Source organism: Balaenoptera acutorostrata, chromosome 15 (assembly GCF_949987535.1).
Source record: "Balaenoptera acutorostrata chromosome 15, mBalAcu1.1, whole genome shotgun sequence".
Classification (NCBI taxonomy): domain Eukaryota; kingdom Metazoa; phylum Chordata; class Mammalia; order Artiodactyla; family Balaenopteridae; genus Balaenoptera; species Balaenoptera acutorostrata.
The window spans coordinates 52,804,957-52,824,390 of NC_080078.1; the positions used below are offsets into that span (position 1 = coordinate 52,804,957).

The 19,434-nt window shown below is 36.5% G+C and overlaps 1 protein-coding gene across 15 annotated transcripts in view; it reads right to left on the reverse strand.

Moving 5' to 3' along the window:
• Positions 1-19,434, reverse strand: part of PLCB4 (phospholipase C beta 4) — a 414,289-nt gene that overhangs the window by 37,487 nt on the left and 357,368 nt on the right. For all 15 annotated transcript variants that reach the window (XM_057529618.1, XM_057529611.1, XM_057529619.1 and 12 more), the window contains 3 exons: positions 15,436-15,538; positions 13,237-13,401; positions 10,245-10,449 (listed from right to left, as the gene is read on the reverse strand). In XM_057529618.1, coding sequence (XP_057385601.1) covers positions 10,245-10,449; positions 13,237-13,401; positions 15,436-15,538 — 473 coding nt within the window. The remainder of the gene's footprint in view (positions 1-10,244; positions 10,450-13,236; positions 13,402-15,435; positions 15,539-19,434) is intronic.

Sequence of the window (19,434 nt, forward strand, 5' to 3'; positions counted from 1 at the left end):
AGAACAATATGGATGTTCTTTAAAAAACTAAAAATAGAATTACCTTATGACCCAGCAATCCCACTACTGGGCATATACCCAGAGAAAACAATAATTCAAAAAGACACATGCACCCCAATGTTCATTGCAGCACCATTTACAATAGCTAGGTCATGGAAGCAACCTAAATGTCCATCGACAGACGACTCGATAAAGAAGATGTGGTACATATATACAATGGAATATTACTCAGCCATAAAAAGGAACGAAATTGGGTCATTTGTAGAGACGTGGATGAATCTAGAGACTGTCATACAGAGTGAAGTAAGTCAGAAAGAGAAAAGGAAATATCGTATATTAACGCATATATGTGGAACCTAGAAAAATTGTACAGATGAACCGGCTTGCAGGGCAGAAATTGAGACACAGATGTAGAGGACAAATGTATGGACACCAAGGGGAGAAAGCGGCAGGGGGTGGTGGTGGTGGTGTGATGAACAGGGAGATTGGGATTGACATATATACACTAATATGTATAAAATGGATAACTAATAAGAACCTGCTGTATAAAAAATAAATAAAATAAAATTTTAAAAAAGTAACATGATCATCTCAATAGATGCAGAAAAAACATTTCACAAAATTCAACATCCATTTATGATTATAAACCTTCAACAAACTGGGTATAGAGGGAACATACCTCAACATAATAAAGACCTTATATGACAAGCACACAGCCAGCATCATACTCAATAGTGAAAAGCTGAAAACATTTCCTCTCAGATCAGGAACAAGACAAGGATGCCCACTCTTGCCATTTTTATTCAAAACAATATGGGAAGTCCTAGCCGCAGCAATCAGACAGGAAATAGAAATAAAATGAATCAAAATTGCAAAGGAAGAAGTAAAATTGTCACTGTTTTCAGATGACATGATACTATACATAGAAAATTCTAAAGATGCCACCAAAAAACACCAGAACTCATTAATGAATTCAGTAACGTTGCAGGTTACAAAATTAATATACATAAATCTGTTGCTTTTCTGTACACTAACAACAAACTATCAGAAAGAGAAAGCAGGAGAACAATCTATTTACAATCACATCAAAAAAAAAAAAAAAACCTAGAAATAAACCTAACTAAGTAGGTAAAAGACCTATACTTGAAAAAGTAAAGACACTGATGAAAGAAATTGAAGATGACACAAACAGATGGAAAGATATACTGTGTTCATGGATTGGAAGAATTAATATTGATAAAATTGACCATACTACCCAAGGCAATCTACAGATACAATGTAATTCTTATAAAAATACCAATGACATTCTTCACAGAATTGGAACAAATAATTCTAAAATTCATATGGAGACACAAAAGACCCTGAATAGTCAAAACAATCTTGAAGAACAAAACTGGAGGTATCACACTCCCTGATTTTAAACTATACTAAAAGCTACAGTAATCAAAATAGTACGGTACTGACACCAAAACAGATACATAGATCAATGGAACAGAATAGAGAGCCTAGAAATGAGCCTGCACTTATATGGGCAATTAATCTGTGACAAAAGAGGCAAGAATATACAATGGGGAAAAGATAGACTTCAATAAATGGTATTGGGAAAACTGGACAGCTACATACAGAAGAATGAAACTAGATTACTCTCTCACATTATGCACAAAAATAAATTCAAAATGGATTAAAGACTTAAATGTAAGACCTGAAACCAAAAAACTTCTAGAAGAAAACATAGGCAGTAAGCTCTTTGACATCAGTCTTAATAATATTTTTTTGGATATGACTCCTCACATAAGGGAAACAAAAGCAAAAATAAACAAATGGGAGTACATCAAAGTAAAGACTTTTGCACAGTGAAGGAAACCATCAACAAAACAAAAATACTATCTACTGAGTGGGAGAAGATATTTGGAAATGATAAATCTGACAAGGGATTAATATCCAAAATATACAAAGAACTCATACAACTCAACATCAAAAAAAAAAACAACCTGATTTAAAAAAAAAAGGGCAAAGGATCTGAATAGACAGTTTTCCAAAGAAGACATACAAATGGCCAACAGACACATGAAAAGATGCTCATAAGTACCAGGGACGTATGTACAACATGATAAACATAATTAACAGTTCTGTATGTTAAATATGAAAGTTGTTAAGAGAATAAACCCTAAGAGTTCTCATCACAAGGAAAAGGTTTTTTTCCTATTTCTTTAATTTTGTATCTATATGAGATGATGGATGTTCACTAAACTTACTGTGATAATCATTTCATGATGTATATAAATCAAATCATTATGCTGTACACCTTAAACTTATATAGCGCTGTACGTCAATTATATCTCAATACAACTGGAAGAAAAAATTATATAATATGCTTTTTAGATGTATTAGTTTATATCTGTAGAACTCTGAAAATTATCTTTAGTGAGTAGACAATGTTCCATTGAGTTTATGTATAAAACTACTCCCCACTGCTAGATATTTAGATGGACTTTCAATTTTTCTATAAAAGATGACTTTGCAAGGAATATGTTAGTGCAAAAAATGATTTCTTCATCATTTTTAAATCAGAAATTAGCAGTTCAGATATATAATATAACAACCTATATGCCTGATGGGCATTCCTAACAAACTTTGTTCCTAATAAGCTTTAAAATAGTTATTGAAGAATAATTAATGGAAAAAATGAGTATTGAGAAAATAAAGCAGAATCAAGAGGGCACATTGGGTTGAATACTGCCTCCAAAAATTCATGTCTGCCCATAACCTCAGAATGTGACCTTATTCATAAACAGGGCCTTTGCACATGTAACTAGTTAAGGTCTGAGATGAAACCATCCTGGATTAAGGCTGGCCCTAAATCCCATGACTAGTATGTTTATAAGAAGAGGACAGGACACACAGAGACAAAGAGAAGAAAGGCCAGGTGATGATGGAGGCAGATTGCAGTGATACAGCTACAAGCCAAGGAACACTAAGGGCTGCGGGCAGCCACCAGGAGGGTCTGGGAAGAGGAAAGGAAGGATTTTCCTAAGAGTCTCCAGAGGGAGCATGGTCCTGCTGACTGCTTGATTTCAAACTTCTAGCTTTCAGAACTGTGAGAGAATAAAAGTTTCTGTTGTTTCAAGTCTACCAGTCTTACTTATTTATACTTTTTAAAAATACCAACTATTTTGGGGTTTAGTGCCATTTCCAAAATGCTGGTCTCCTGATGAAGAATTTCCATGTATACTCCTGTTTTTCTCCTCCCTCCTTCCTGCCCGTGTTTTCTCACTTCCATATAGAGTTGAAAGCATCAATTTAGGTATCCCCAAGAACTGCAAAGAAGATGGCGTTTCCTTCGTACAGACTTCCAGATATTTATTGGCTTTTTAGGAGAACTCTGAGTTTTGTTTGTTTAACCACTGTTTTTCAAGGCACGTGGGTGCATCAGTGGTGAGCACCAACCATGGCACCTGTGACACCCTCCCCTCCCTCCGTGTGCTCACTCCTGGCCCAGGTTCCCTTCCATTCCCCACTCTACTGTTTCTACTTCATCAACAGGTAAAGGCAGCAGAAAAATACATGTTCCCTGTTGGCTTCAAAGTGATGCTAGTAAAGATCAACAAATTCTATAACTATGATTTTGGATTAGCTCTTTTAGCTTCTACCAAATGATTGATCATTTCCCAAACTGCATTTCCAGGAATGCTAGAAGATACAGAAGGTTCAGAGGCCAGAAGATCTTGTGGTTGAATAAGATCGGGAAATGCTCACGTCTCCCCTTTTCTCAGACATTCACAGAGCATCTCAAGGAACTATGCAATAAATACATGTATAAATTCACTTAGCCTAGCAACTCCCAATGTATTTCACCATAATCCATCCTGCTCCCTTCCCACTAGAGCTTTTCTTCTTGGTGTTCTAACTAATATTTTCTGTAGTTCAGAAGAGGTCATAAAAATGGATATCACTGCTATGTGAATCGGTTTTTCAACAAATATTTGATATAAAGAATGAGACATTTTAGCATCCACAAAGGACAGGACAAAATGGAAAATCTTTAAATTGTATTGGGAAATTCTGAGGTCATACCCCACAAATGGCATATTAATAAAGGTTGCTCCTCCTCTGGAACCATCTGATGTAAGAAATGGCCAGTTATCTTTGCAAAGAGGTTGGAAAGCAACCCTGTGAAGATACCGGGCAAGTGAACAAGAAACACCCCCACCCCATGCTGTATCTTTAATCATAAGGGGGGCAGAAAGGGGAATTGGGCGAATAAACAAAGAACCACTTCGTCTTTGCTGACATAAAATTAGCCTAGTTGTAGAAGAGGAGAGATAATCTATAGCTGAGGAAGCAGTGATAAGCATTGCTCAAGGGACAAGGGACAAGAGGCTCATGAAACACAGCTTGTAGTGACACAAATATCACACTGGTGATCCATGAACTATGGAAGCATGGCTTTGACTCTTTTATTTGTTCTCCTCACTACCACTCAGTAATGATAAAAGAAATACAAACGATAAAAACCATCAAAGCAACAGTGGGCGGGAAAAAAGAAATACTGACACTCATTTAATTGTCATCAGCTTTGGAACCGTCTCCCATCACCAACAGCAGTGGCTAACAGTGGCAATGTTGCTGCAATAGGTAAAAGCCATTGTCAGTGGTGTCTGCACCTACAGAAAAAGCAGCAAAGACAACCCAGCACACTGAGTCTCAGTGGATTTGACAAATGAAAATGCACCTTAGCACCCAACCTAGTACTTCTACTGTGTGTGTGTGTGTGTGTGTGTGTGGAAGTGAACGAGAGGACTGTTTTACTCTATGTTCAGTAGAAAACTAATATTACAAAAAATTAAACTCAGGCTTGATTCATGCCTAGTCATTCTTCTTCTAAACGTTATCATTGTTTTTTCACGTTCAAGTTTAGTTTCTGAGAGCTGAGAGACTTCATCTCTGTTCTTCAGCCCAGAGATACTTTACATCTAGGCAGCTCAGGAACAGAAAGATCTATGAAGAGTTCAGAATCTTCCAGAATCATCTTTGTTTGCTTATCTCTTTGTGTATCTTGGGAGTTGTTATAGTAACGAGAAGGAAAAGTGGAATTCCCTGCCTCTGTTTCCCAAGGGGGTGAGGAATGAAAACAGGGAACTCACAGGAGTGGAAGAGGGTCAGGGTGGAAAATACTGGTTCTGGACCTATCTCTTGTTCCGGAGGGAATGGGTCAGCTCAGAGTTCAAGGCGTCTAAAGAGTACTCCATGCAAGAAAGTAGAAGTATTTTGAGTAATTGCAGAAGTACCTAGTTGCCTCATCAGTAGAGATTCATCATCATATGGTGACCTCATAGCACAGAAGCCCAATAAATAAGTGACCAGAGGCTCCTGCAAAAGCCCAAGCCCTCCCTAAAGAACTGCCTTAACTTAGAAAAGCCATTTAAGGACATTTTTCTTATTGCTATAAAATGATACCACCCACCTGACATTACTGAGATTTAAAATACCTTTAAAAATCATGTAGAATACAGAGTTGCTGGTGCTTAAAGACAATCATGGTAACATTACTAATACATTAGAATTCTGAAGCTTCTTAGTAAGCCCAGGATTAAGAGATTTTTCTTAGGATGATGAATTACTTATGACAAAATAACTTACTGCAGCCAATTAAAGGGTAAAGTTAGGGAGAAGAAAATAGAACCAACTGAGTTTTCTTTAACTCATTAGAAATAAATAAAATGAAAAAAAAAATTAATGGAGGGCTGCTATGGTCAGGTACTATTCCAAGAGCTCATTTGATCTTCACTTATGAGGAGGGTACTACTGTTATCCCTGAGCTGCAATGAGGACACTAAAACAAAATGTTATGCTAAGTCATCCAAGGTTAGACAGCCACGGGGCTCCGTCAGTGTTCTTACATACCTGTTATGTGGCCTCAATGAAATAGCATTCTATCGGGCCAAGAAAAATAGACAGTCTTTGAATCTCCAACCATTACATTCATAGAACTTTATCTAGACATTGAAATATATATGAGACCAGTTTGGAAATTAATAGAAAGAGATCTTATGAGTAAATTAAAATTTGATTTAAACAATTACTTAAGAAAAAGAGGAACAGCCCAATTTAAAACAAAATAAAACCAAACCAAAGGCACTAGAGTATTTTGCAGGCACAGGAATATGTGACAAAAAAAAAAAAAATACAAAATGAGCTCAATCTGACTCATAATTGTAAATACGTGATTTGAAATGATGAGATGCCACTACCACAGTCCAGAAGTAATAAGCGGAGTCCTGCCATACTGGACAGGGAATTCTCTGTGATGTTCCTGGGTGCTGTCCAATGTCATGGGGAAGCTCCACTAAACCTTCACCCCTACTCTCAGATAGTGGTTACACTATTAATGTTGGGTATGTATCCTTCTAGAATTTTTTATGCATTTTATGTACAAGTATAAACAGAGAGTTATAAGGCTTTTTGTAAATAATAATGAGATTGTTTTGCAATTTATTTTTTCACGCAGCAATATATCACTGTCATATTCCTATGTTCAAATACTGAGAGCCAAGTTATTATTTTTAATGGCTATTAACACAGTATTCTATAGAATGGCTGTAATGTATTTAACCAATCCCTAGCGATGGATTAGGTTGTTTCTAATCTTCTTTATACAAATAATGCTGTATGCCACTGCAGTATAATTTTAAAAATTGTTTGATTTTAACAATCTGATTAAAAAAATAATTCCTAGGGTAAGTATTTGGTGGACTCTAAAAGCTGGGACTTACTTAGCTTGGTCAGGCCTAAGAGGTCTTACTTCTGTAACTGGATATAAAATTATGGAGTGATTTTAGACAAACTGACCCACCTAAAAGCCGAGAAGACATAATTTACCAAATTACTTAGTGCCCTGACAATGAGAATATTTTCCTGAAGGTGCCCAAACTGTTCAAAAGGAACAGCACACTGTTCTTGCTGACTAACACTAGGTTTTGAGGACACATCCTCAAACAGGAACCAGATCTTTTCAGTTTTAATGCCAAACACACTGTATTTCAGCTTCTTCAGAATGAATCAGTAAGTCCAGCACTTTCCTTACCAAAGCCTTGGCCTGGGCTGCTTCCTTATCTGGAGAGAAATCCAGTCTACCTCTCTGCTGTGATGCATTATGCATCTTTCAAGGCCCAGACAGCTACTGAAACCTCCCTACTCTGATTAATCACTCCTTGGTTCAATGCTCCAAATACCATCTGGCTACTGCCCTTGGGGCATTTATAGAACAGGTTACACTTATCTATGTATACATATATGCCTGCTTACGAAAATGTATACGAGTACAAGGTTGGAAAATTCTTGAGGTTAAGTGTACATGACTTTTTCAACTTTACATCTCTTACTCAGGCTATTCATAGAGTAGGTACTAAATAATTGTTGAAAATATCTATTCCTTTGAGAAAAAATATCTTAAATGAATACATGAATGGTATACCATTTTTACTTTTTAAACTAGTAAATGCTAACAAAAGTTATGGCTCATACACTGCTGATGGGTTATTTGTCAACCTGTATCTAAAGCTTTAAATATGTATACACACTTTGATGCAACAAATCCATTTCAAAGAATTCATCTTCAGGAAACAATCACGAATATTTCCAAAGCTTTACATTTAGGGTTCTTAGATGCAATATTGTTTATAAGAAAGAAAAATAGAAATGACTTCAATGTTTCAATAACATGATAAATTATAGAATACATAAAATGGAATCTCATCTAGCCAATAAGAATAATTCATGACATGGAGAACATACTCTCCATTATGTGAAAAAAAATTAAGTCTCTGAAATATGAATCCAACTGAGTATGCATAGTAAGATCCAATTTTATTAAAAATAAAATAAAGAGAAGAAATGAGATTGGAGGCAAAGGGACCAATATGGTAACAGAGTTCCCTCTGGGCAGTGGATTTATGAATGACCCTTTAAAAATTTTTTATGTTGTCAGAATCTTTTTCTGATACATATTGTACCTACTTTACCTTTTACAGAATAAAACCTGCTAAACACATTTGTGGAATGAATATGAATTCATATTATCTCTCTTTAGCCACATAAAAATCTGATGATGTATATCGACCACTTTCTTCTTTTTTCCCCAGAAAATGATGGAGTGCAGTGGTGTAGAATTTCATTTTGAACTCTTTCCTGTAGAATCAACAAATATCAATGTTCTAGGCAACAGAGACTCTGTAGATTTCCTAATGTGCTGGCTCAGTACATAAATGTTCAGATCTGAATGTGGTTGGTTAGTTAAGCAGATAAAATACAAATGCATTTTGGAAATCAAGAGGCTGTAAAGAAGATCAGAAATGTGGAAAAAGTTCTCATATTCTTATTTTGTTACTTTCAGGTAAGTCCCTTAAATAAACCCTCATAATGTCTGCCCTCGGTTTCTTCACATATAAAAGAAATGACTGATAAATCTGAAAATAACAGTCTTCGAATGTCACATCTGAGGTTAAGATGTCAACTGCAGAATCCCATCAAGGATAACGTAGTACAGAAATTTCTGATGCTTCTGATAGAAATACTACAATGACATTGTTAGGAAAGAACACTTGCAAGATGATTTTTGGAGATTTGAATCAATACTTACATAAATATTGACACTAGTAATAAGCCACATGATAAACACAGATATTTCTTCAGCATACACCTACATATGTTCACATCCATTCTGAACAGTTTCACATTTCTGGACTCTATGTAACGTGCTTGGCACAAAGTAGGAGCTTAACAAACTATACCTTTTCCTTTTCTATTCAAACAGCCCATTTCCCTGGAATAAATTAGAGTTTCATTTGAAAATGAACACATGTAAAGGCAAAACCTTTAAGTCTTTCAACATATTTGTTTATACAACTATCTTTAAAATGTATTAGGTATTACGCACTGCCTGCTTCCTAAGTGCAAGTATGTGGAACCTGATTTAATCCATCTGCTGATGCCCCGTGGCCATCACATGCTCCTCAACACCCACGCAGATCTCCCTGGCTCTTTTCTGACCCATTTACCCAGCCCCATAGCACCCCGTCCCAGACTCTTCCATGTGCTCATATCTGTTGCAGTTTCTAATAGACTTCCTTTTCCACGAAAAACAAAGGGAAGGAGGAAGGAATCTTTACGTTGATTTCGCAACTGAAAAATCCTCGTGGCTGACTTTACTTTTTGAACCTGCAATCAGGTTGTTAACGTTGAGCATTAGTTGCAGAAAATCTGCCCTCCAGAGCAGTCTGCATTGTTAAAAACACAAAACAAAATAACCTAAAGTTCCCCAAAGAAGACTGTGATGTGTTCCAGTATAGCATAGAAACTAGATCTTCATCTAGAGCCAGATACATGTGTGTGCACATATGCCTTGTTATGTTATATACTGTAATGATGAGCACACACTTCATAAGGATGCTATGAGGGAGACAGTAGTGGTACCTTTACTCTACAGGCCAGGAAATGAGGGCTTTGAAAGGTGATGTCACTGTCTCATGGTCACTCAGCTAGCAGTGGAGAGTCAGGACTTGAACCCTTGTTAATTTGATGTACTTTGTGTACTGTTTCCTGGTTCAATAGACTCTGAAAATATAGAGGATCTTTGTTTTCTTTTAATGTTCTTGGCACAATTGGGGGTTATAAAAAATTAATATGTTTGGGTTTAAGCAAAATCCTATGACTTTGTCCAACTTTTGATTCTTCCCATTGATGTCCTTAGTATAACCAAAGGTGGTCTTCTATGGACTGATGACTGGATTTTGTGTGAAGATGAACTGTCCTGTGATTCGGAAAAAAAAAAAAAATCCAGGCATGTTGATAGTTGAGTTCAATTTAAATCTTTTTAGTGAAACCAATTGACAAGATATCTAAGGTTTTACATCATTCATGTCTTTCCCCACTTTGAGTGATGGTGTAAATATATTTTTCACAAATGTATTTGTGAAAATTGAAAAACAACATAAAATTACAGTATTTTAAAATAAGAAAGAACCTTAAAGATAATCTAAACTTGCCCTTTCATTTCTTACTAGGAAACCTGAGGTTACTAATTATCCCTGATTTCTTCAATACTATAGGAGTTGCAGCATTGTCAGCAAAAGACTTTTTTTTAACAATTGTTGAAATAGCTTATAATCATGCAATTTAGGGGGAAATATATACACACACACACACACACACACACACACACACAAAAATCTAAAAGTTTAACTTACCTCCAAATCCATCAGGCACATATGTTTTAAGAACAATATTGCAGAAAATTGTTGGCAGTGATAAAGGTTTATTTCCCTCATTTCGAAGAGAAATGTGTCGATAGCCTGCTTGGAGGCCATCCAGTGGCAGAATCCTCTGGCCAATCAGCTTGTTGTTGTCATCATACACTGCAATTCTCAAGACTGCTAGGTCAGGGAGGATCACCTGCAAACAAGAAATGGTACTTTTCGTTGCTTTTTGGAACACAGCTCCCAAGAATTACAACTCTAGGAATCTGGAGTATATTCATACTGTTCTGAAAGGCTCCTCTATGGTGAAAATAAGCCAATGGTCAATTTGCATTCTTAAAGCATACTGTATAAGCTACAATGCCCAAACCATTGAGAAAGGCAATAGGAACAGGTTGGAATTCATTTCCTGGAAATCATTTCCTGAAAATTTTAGATGGAATGAATGGATGTGAAAGAAGACTACTCCAACCCTTGGCATCTTTCCCCGTCCCACCCATGTAATGGATGAGCAAAAGGAGACCCTGAGAAATAAACTGAGTTTCCTTTATGTCAGAGTTGGTCAGTGACAGCTGGGCCTGGATACTGGGGTTCCTGATTTCTAATCCTGTGATCTCTCTACTACCTGGGCTGCTTCTGACATCAAGCTCTGTTTTTAAGAATATGGAAAGTATCTTTGAAGAAACACCTCATGTATAAAAGACAATCTAGATATAAATTTAGATTTCCCCTTTTCCTTGCACACCTCAGTTTTTAACACATTTTGGGATATTAAATAGAGTAAGATGGGGCAGCTAGAAGCATTAACATAGGGAATTCCCTGGCAGTCCAGTGGTTTGCACTCTGTGCTCTCACTGCCAAGGGCCCAGTTTCGATCCCTGGTCAGGGAACTAAGATCCTGCAAGCTCTGCAGCACAACAAACAAAACAAAACAAACAAACAAAAACAAAACAAAAAAACAACAAAACAAAAACAACATTAACATATACCCAAGACATCTACTCTTGCCATCCCCAAACCGAATACATGGCCATAACATCTGAGTTCAGATAGCAGAAGCCCTATTCAGATATTAAAGAGCAACATGACAAAAAAAAAAAAAATCCGATGTTTTTTAATCAAGAATGCCTATTTATTGGCTATGAGCTGCTAAGATATCTCATCTGATTTGAGCACTATGTCTAAAGCTAGACAATGAACTGGCTGCTTATTTATGCCTAGAGGTTATAATTTAATTCCAACTTCATGAAGATGAACAGGAGAAACTAAGATGAAATGCATCCAACTTCAGTCACTATGTTGTTCCTCACGTGGTGAATGGGGGCTTACCTTGTGAGATTAGCGCAATGAACAAAAACAATACCAGCAAGAAGGAAAATAAAGTTAAATCACTTGGTATCAATGAAAGGCAATGTATTGTAACTTCTGAAGAACAGGGAAGGACCCAAAATTGGCATCTTGTTTCTGGGGCCAGTAATACTGCATGAAAAACCAAGTTTGATATTTCCCTATGCATCTAAAACAATGCCTGAAGCCAACTTTCTGAATTTCTAGAAATGTGTGTAGGGATTATTCATTATGCTCCAAAACACTGACCATACTGACAACAGATCCAGCTATAACAAATTGAAAAACATGGGAAGAAAAAGAAGACGCATCACAGCTGTGTATGCAATTCACACTACACTCTGTTGTAGAAGAGAAGGTGAAAATGGGGGGAGGGTGTTTCATGGATAATGGTATTCACATAACAGGGAGTGCCTACATGTCAAAATGGCTTGATTTATTGAACTATATTGATCTTCTGTAATATGCTTTCTGTAAACAGGTTAGCCAACTCTGAAGTTGATAATCCCTATTTTTGTTAAGATAAAAAGCTGATTATCTGTGTTGCATGACATACGTATGTCATGCAACACTTGGAGAACCTGTGCCTGAAGAAGAAGCAAGAAAGCATTTTGGTTGGATGACAGAACAAGTGAGAAAGAAACACAGGCATTTTTGAGATAACACTGCCAATGCATGGATTTTTCAACACATCTTCCATTGATGAAAGAGAAACAACTGGAAAAAAATGGTTACAAGATTAAGGGCCTCCCCGATGGTTCACTGGTTAAGAATCCACTTGCCAATGCAGGAGACACGGGTTCAAGCCCTGGTCCAGGAAGATCTCACATGCCGCGGAGCAACTAAGCCCGTGCACCACAACTACCAAGCCTGCACTCTAGAGCCTGTGAGCCACAACTACTGAAGCCCGCGTGCCTAGAGCCCGTGCTCCGCAACAAGAGAAGCCATCGCAATGAGAAGCCTGCGCACAGTAACAAAGAGTAGCCCCCAGTCGCCGCAAATAGAGAAAGCCTGTACGTAGAAAAGAAGACCCAACGCAGCCAAAAAAATAAAAATAAAACAAATTAAAAGAAAATGGTTACAAGATTAAAAACTGCATCATTACAGAGAATGACTGATTGGTCTTAGGATCAAGGTATAATAAGGAGATAAAAACCAAAAAGACAAAAACAGCACATGACACACAGGACCTGTGGGTAGCAATGGGGACCACACTTTCTGGAGGCACAGGACAATACCAACTGACTCATTTAAGGACATTTATTGGCCTCAGTCTAGGTGCAACATCCTACCCATCCTCTTGGCTAAAGGAACAGTGCAAGTCACCAGCTGCCACCAGGGCAGAGAAGAGCTCTCCCACATGTGATGCTGCCCACCTGTGGGGCTCCCTCTGAGTAGCCTGCTAACCTGGAGCTTGGGCACTGCCATGTGGGAAGTGGGCTCCTCCAAGGAGGAAGGAGAGCCAAGAGGAGGACAGGGACAAACTGAAACAACAATCATATTATGGCTGCAGAACTCATGCATTAGAAGAAGACATCTAGCTTTGAATAACTGTCCCTATATCATGTAGTATCTCTACACTAAAATGTGGTTCCCAACTTAGCAGAGTGAGTCTGACACATTGAAAATACCCTACCTTCCGAAATACAAATGATTCTTCATTGTAAACTGGATTGAGTCCATTGTTCATCACCATGCGTGTTCGGAATTCCTTCCGGATAGTGTCGGTGGGCAACCCATACATATCCACTTCTACGTATGTGCCAATTTTTTTATCTGATAAGAACTGACCTGATATGACCTATAGAAATAGGATGAGAGAGAAGTAAAGTCAGTGTAATCATCAGTAGCAAAGAATAATCTGGAAGGAAGAGATTCTCTGTTCATCCTTAGAAATTTTAATTATCTATGGAAATAATGTATTCATTCCTTATTAAACTAAAACATGGTTGAGCAAGCACTATATGCAAAAAACTATTCTGTTCTATCAGTTTTGCCTCTGAGAACTGCCTAGAAAAAGAAAGAGAGAACTATACATGAATCATCTATTACAAAAAAATACTGTCCACAGCATCTTCACCTAAGTGCCTACACCTATGAAATGAAGCAATGGATTCAAATATGCCCTAAGGTCACTTCATAGCTCTGAAATTCTGTCACGCCACACTTTTACTGAATTCTTTCAAAAGTCTTGAGACGCACAGAAAGAAAAGCAATGCTAAACTGATGTTGACAATCTTCATATAGGACAGTGTTAATTTTTGTAAAGACCAGTATTAAATTTTATCTATTTTAAAGCTATGGAGAGACTATTTGTCATTTATTTTCCAAATGACTACAGCCATTTATTAGGTTTTTTCATGTTATCTAATAGCTAATAATTGTGAAACAGTTTTTCGAGATATAACTGACATAAAATAAACTGTACATGTTTAAAGTGTACAATGAGATCAGTTTTTACATATGAGCACATCTGTAAAACTATCACAATTAAGACAATAAATATTTCCAACAACTCCTAAAGTTCCTTTGTGCCCTTTTGTAATCCATCCCTTCTTCCATCTCTGTCTAGAGGAAACAACTGATTTACTTTCTGTTACTATACATTAGTTTGCATTTTCTAGAATTTAGTATAAGTGAAATCATATAGTAGATATCTTTTCATTAATAAGCTTTATTTTTTATAGCTGTTTTTGCTTCACAGCAAAGTTGAGAAGAAAGTACAGAGTTCTCATATACCCCTGTCCCCACACCCACCACTTCCCCCACTATGTGTATCTCGCACCACAGTAGTATACTTGTTACAATCAGTGAACCTACGTTGACACTTCATTATCACCCAAAGTCCATAGTTTACATTTAGGGTTTACTCTTGGTGTTGTACATTCTATGGATTTGGAAAAATGTATAATGACACGTATCTACCATTGTAGTATCATACAGAATAGTTTCACTGCCCTAAAATCCCTTGTGCTCTGCCTGCTAGTCCCTCCCCCCAACTCCTGATCTTTTTTACCATCTCCATAGTTTTGCCTTTTTCTGGAATGTCATATAGTTGGAATCATACAGGGTGTCACTTTTTCAGACTGGCTTCTTTCACTTAGTAATGTACATTTAAATTTCATCCATGTCTTTTCATGACTCAATAGCTCATTTCTTTTTAGAGCTAAATAATATTCCACTGTCTGGATGTGCCACTGGTTATTTATCCATTCACCTACTAAATGGCACCTTGGTTACTTTCAAAATTTTGTCAGTTATGAATAAAGCTGCTAAAAACATCCCTGTTAAGTTTTTGTGTGGACGTAAGTTTTCAATTCATTTGGGTAAATAACAAGGAATACAACTTGCTGGATCATATGGTAAGAGTATGTTGAGTTTTGTAAGAAACTGCCAAACTGTTTTCCAAAGTGGTTTTATCATTTTGCATTCCCACCATTAATGTCCAAGAGTTCCCGTTGCTCCACAGCCTCTCCTAGATACTTTTTGATCTGGTGTTTTTCATTAAAAACAGCTAATAATGTCACTAGTAGAAAAACATGTTTCTCAAGAAAAAAAGAAAGAATTTAAAATCAAAGTTGAGAGCCACACACGGATCTTGCAACTTGACATTAATTTTTTTTTTTTTAATTTGGCTGCACCGGGTCTTAGTGGGCACGCGGGTTCTTAGTTGCGGCATGTGGGATCTAGTTCCAGGCATTGGGAGCATGGAGTCTTAACCACTGGACCACCAGGGAAGTCCCAACATTAAATATTTTAGTTGTAATTTCTTAAGACTTTTCCAAGACCACCTGCATATACATTTATACTATTCTGTGAAAAGCAAGCACCTTACCTGCACTGAGCAAGTGGCTGCAATAACCCCATCAACAGGTGTTTCAGAGAAGGGATCAAATGTTCGATCAGGCCGTCTCATGAAATCTGGTTTGAGAAGGTACCTGATGGGACAAAAGTGCAGAAGGAGTTTATTTTGTTAGTTACTTTTATAAAGACTAAGAAAACCACTATTAAAGATACTGAATACTTATTTATCCCCATTTCTAACTTAGGAGCTACGCTTTTAGGTAGAGGATCTCAAGGACTGAAGAGAATATCCCTGCCCTCAGGATAATCCTAATGAGGAGCAAGGAAGAGCAAATGTTCTCTAGATTCCAGGCTCTGGGACATCTATGACTTCCTGACACTACCATCTTCTCTGGAACTTGTTTATGTTCTTACATGCATAAAATAATAATGAAAAACCAATTAAATGAGCTATAGTTATCAAAATATAGGAAATATGTGATATTATTTATTGTTTGAATTAATGTATTAAATTATGGGACATAATGGCAAGTTTGATAACTACATAGTTTCAAAGTGCTGATAATCATAAAAATATTTTGAGAGATCTCTAACAAAAGTAATGAGATATCTGTGATTTATATTGGTGTCAGAGTCAGAGGTACCACTAACATTACTGTAGATTGTTGTCTATTTTCATAATCGAAGGAAATGTAAAGTTTCAGTTAGAGGTAGGTGAAGATAAAGATGTTATTATTTCTCCAATTCTAGCCAGGCTAATTAGGTAAGAAAATGAAATAAAAAGGCATCCAGACTGGAAAGAAGTATTTAATACTATTTCTATTCTCAGATGATATGATCTTATATATAGAAAATCCTAAAGAATCCACTAAAAAGCTATTTGAACTAATAAACGAGTTCAGCAAGCTTACAGGGTACAAAATCAATATATAAAAATCAATTTTATTTCTATGCACCAAGCAATGAACAACCCAAAAATGAAATTAAGCAAACAATTCCATTTATAACAGAACCTAAAAGAATAAAATACTTAGGAATACATTTAACAAAATAAGTACATATACTTGGAAAACCACAAAACATTGTTGAAGAAAATTTTAAAAGAACTAAATAAATGGAAAGATATCTTGTGTTCATGGATCAGAAGGCTTAATATTGTTAAGATGGCGCTAGTCCCCAAACTGATATACAGATTCAATACAATCCCTATCAAAATCCCAGCTGGCTTCTTTATAGAAATTGACAAGTTGATCCTAAAATTCAATTGGAAACTCAAGGACCAAGAATTCCCCAAACATTCTTGATAAAGAAGAACAAAGTAGGAGGTCTCATACTTCTCAATTTCAAAACTTTCTACAAATCAACAATAACCTAAGCATCTTGGTACTGGCAAAAAGATATATACATCAATGAGATAGAATTGGGAGTCCAAAAATAAATTCATATCTATGCTCAACTGATTTTTGACAAGGATGCCAAGACTAATCAGTGAGGGAAAGAACAGTCTTTAAACAAATGATGCTAGGACAACTGGATAGCCACATGCAAAAGAATAAAATTAGTCCCTTCTTTCACATCATAAACAAAAATTAACTCAAAATGGATCAAAGACCTAAAAGTAAAAGCTATAACTATAATACTCTTAGAAGAAGACTTAGGGATAAATCTTTGTGACTTGGAATTTGACAATGGATTCTTAGACATAACACCAAAAGCACAAGCAACAAGCAAAAATATCAATACATAAACTTCACTTCATCATAAAGACTTTTACACTTCAAAGAACACTCTCAAGAAAGTGAAAAGACTAGTCATAGAATGAGGAAAATATTTGCAAATCATTTACCTGATAAGAGGCTTGTATCTAAAATATATGAAGAACAAATAACCCAGTTAAAAAATGGGCAAATTATTTGAATAGACAGTTCTCCAAATAAGATATACAAATGGCCGGCAAGCACTTGAAAGGATGCTTAATATCATGAGTCATCAGAGAAACGCAAACCAGTACCACAATAAGATACCACTGCACACACACTAGGTTGGCTACAATAAAAAAAAAAAAAAGTCAGATAATAGTAACTACGGACAAGGAGATGGGAAAATTGGAGCCTTCATACGACATTGCTGGTGGGAATGTAAAATGTTGCAGCCACTTTGGAAAACAGTCTGTAGTTTCTCAAACAGTTAAACATAGAGTTACCATATGACCCAGCGATTCTACTCTTAGGTATATACCCAAGAAAAGTGAAAACATCTGTCCACACAGAAACTTGTACGTGAATGTTCATAGTGGCATTATCTGTAATAACCAAAAGATAGAAACAATCCAAATGTCCATCAAAAGATGAATGGATATACAATATGAGGTATATCCATATAATGGAAAATTATTCAGAAATAAAAAGAAATAAAGTATTGATACACACTACAACATAGGTGAACCTTGAAAACATTATGCTAAGTGAAACAAGACAGTCATAAAAGGTCACATATTATATGAATCCATTTACATGAAATGTGCAGAACAGGCAAAAATATAGTGACAGTGTGTAGATTAGTGGTTGCTTAATGCTGGGATGGGGGCAGGGGATGTTGGAAGGTGATAGCTAAAGGGTATGAGTTTTCTTTTTTGTATGACTAAAATGTTTTAAAATTGATCTCCAGCACTGTCTGCCCCTTATCCCCACTGGGTATGGTCACAGAATCACACCTTGGCTAGATTCCACAACTTTCCTGAAACTTGTGTTAAAGAACTTCATCTCTCTAAAAGAAATATTTTTTGTTAGGAATGACTATAACCATAGATAAGAAAATTCCACACTAATGTGATCAGTATATAAAGGAAAATAAAAGCACTTTCCCCAAAACTCTAGGTTTGCTTTTAGATGTAAAAGAATTACAATTTGGGATCAAATCTTTCGTATTCCTTAGGAGTATAACTTTTACTAGTTTCAACTCTAGATGATGTCAAATTTATTACTACCTTTTAAAATACAACCAAAAAGGAATCCCAAGGCATAATATTTTTCCTTAAAGGAAAGATTAAAGTCATGTTTTTTGGTTTTGACAAAGTTGCCATTCTTTGCTATCTTCAAAGTCTGAACAAAAAAGTGTTAAAAAACAAGCCCACATTCCACTTGGATATAATAATCAATAAAAAACCTGAGGACAACACTGACTTTTAAATCAAGGATATAGAGAGTTTATAGAATAGTTCAAATATTAAAGATGACTTTGAACATTCACCTGTCTCCAGTAGAATGCAACCCATAATATTAATATATCAATACAAGGTCTCTGCATAGAAGATATTGTTTTCTATGTTTATAGAGCTTTAGATTTGGACCTTTTTTTGTGGCAAGTGTTAACCATTGGAAAATACGATGATACAGCAAAAACTCAAGACTTAGGATGGGAAGTAGATGAGTGAATACAATTCTACACACACTTCTCCAAGGGAAGCCTACTAGCTTTGCCTGGCCAAGCATCAGACATCAGCTGCGAGGCAAGGTCATGAATGATGGCTCTGGCTTTCACATGGAGGCAGCATTTGGATTCCAGTTGTGTGAAATGAGGGAATCTGCCTTCTGCAGAAGGTGGGACTCGGGGTCCATAAAGGACTGTAGTCATACTTCCAGTCCAGAATCTCTTAGGGCAGTGGCTGTAGAGATTCAGGACTCCCTGTGGTGCCCCTCAGTCATTTCTGAAGGGTCAGGAGCCCCTTCTCACCAAAAACAGAGAAATGTCATATTGATGATGTTTCAGTACCAAAAACGTTCTTCCACATTCCCTGCTGCTCTCAGACCTGCTTAGAAGAAAACTAATCTGTGAAAGCGTGATCCAAAATAAAAAATGTCAGGAGAAAACGGCAAGAAATCCAAGTCCGATTCTCCAAAGTTGGCAGCTTGCAGTGTAATGTGTTCATTTATATACTTAAAAAATAAAAGAGACTGTGTAGAAGTGATACCAAGCAGGACCCTATGGGGCTCCTGGGCACAAAAGCCTTTCTGTGCCCCCCATTTTTTGT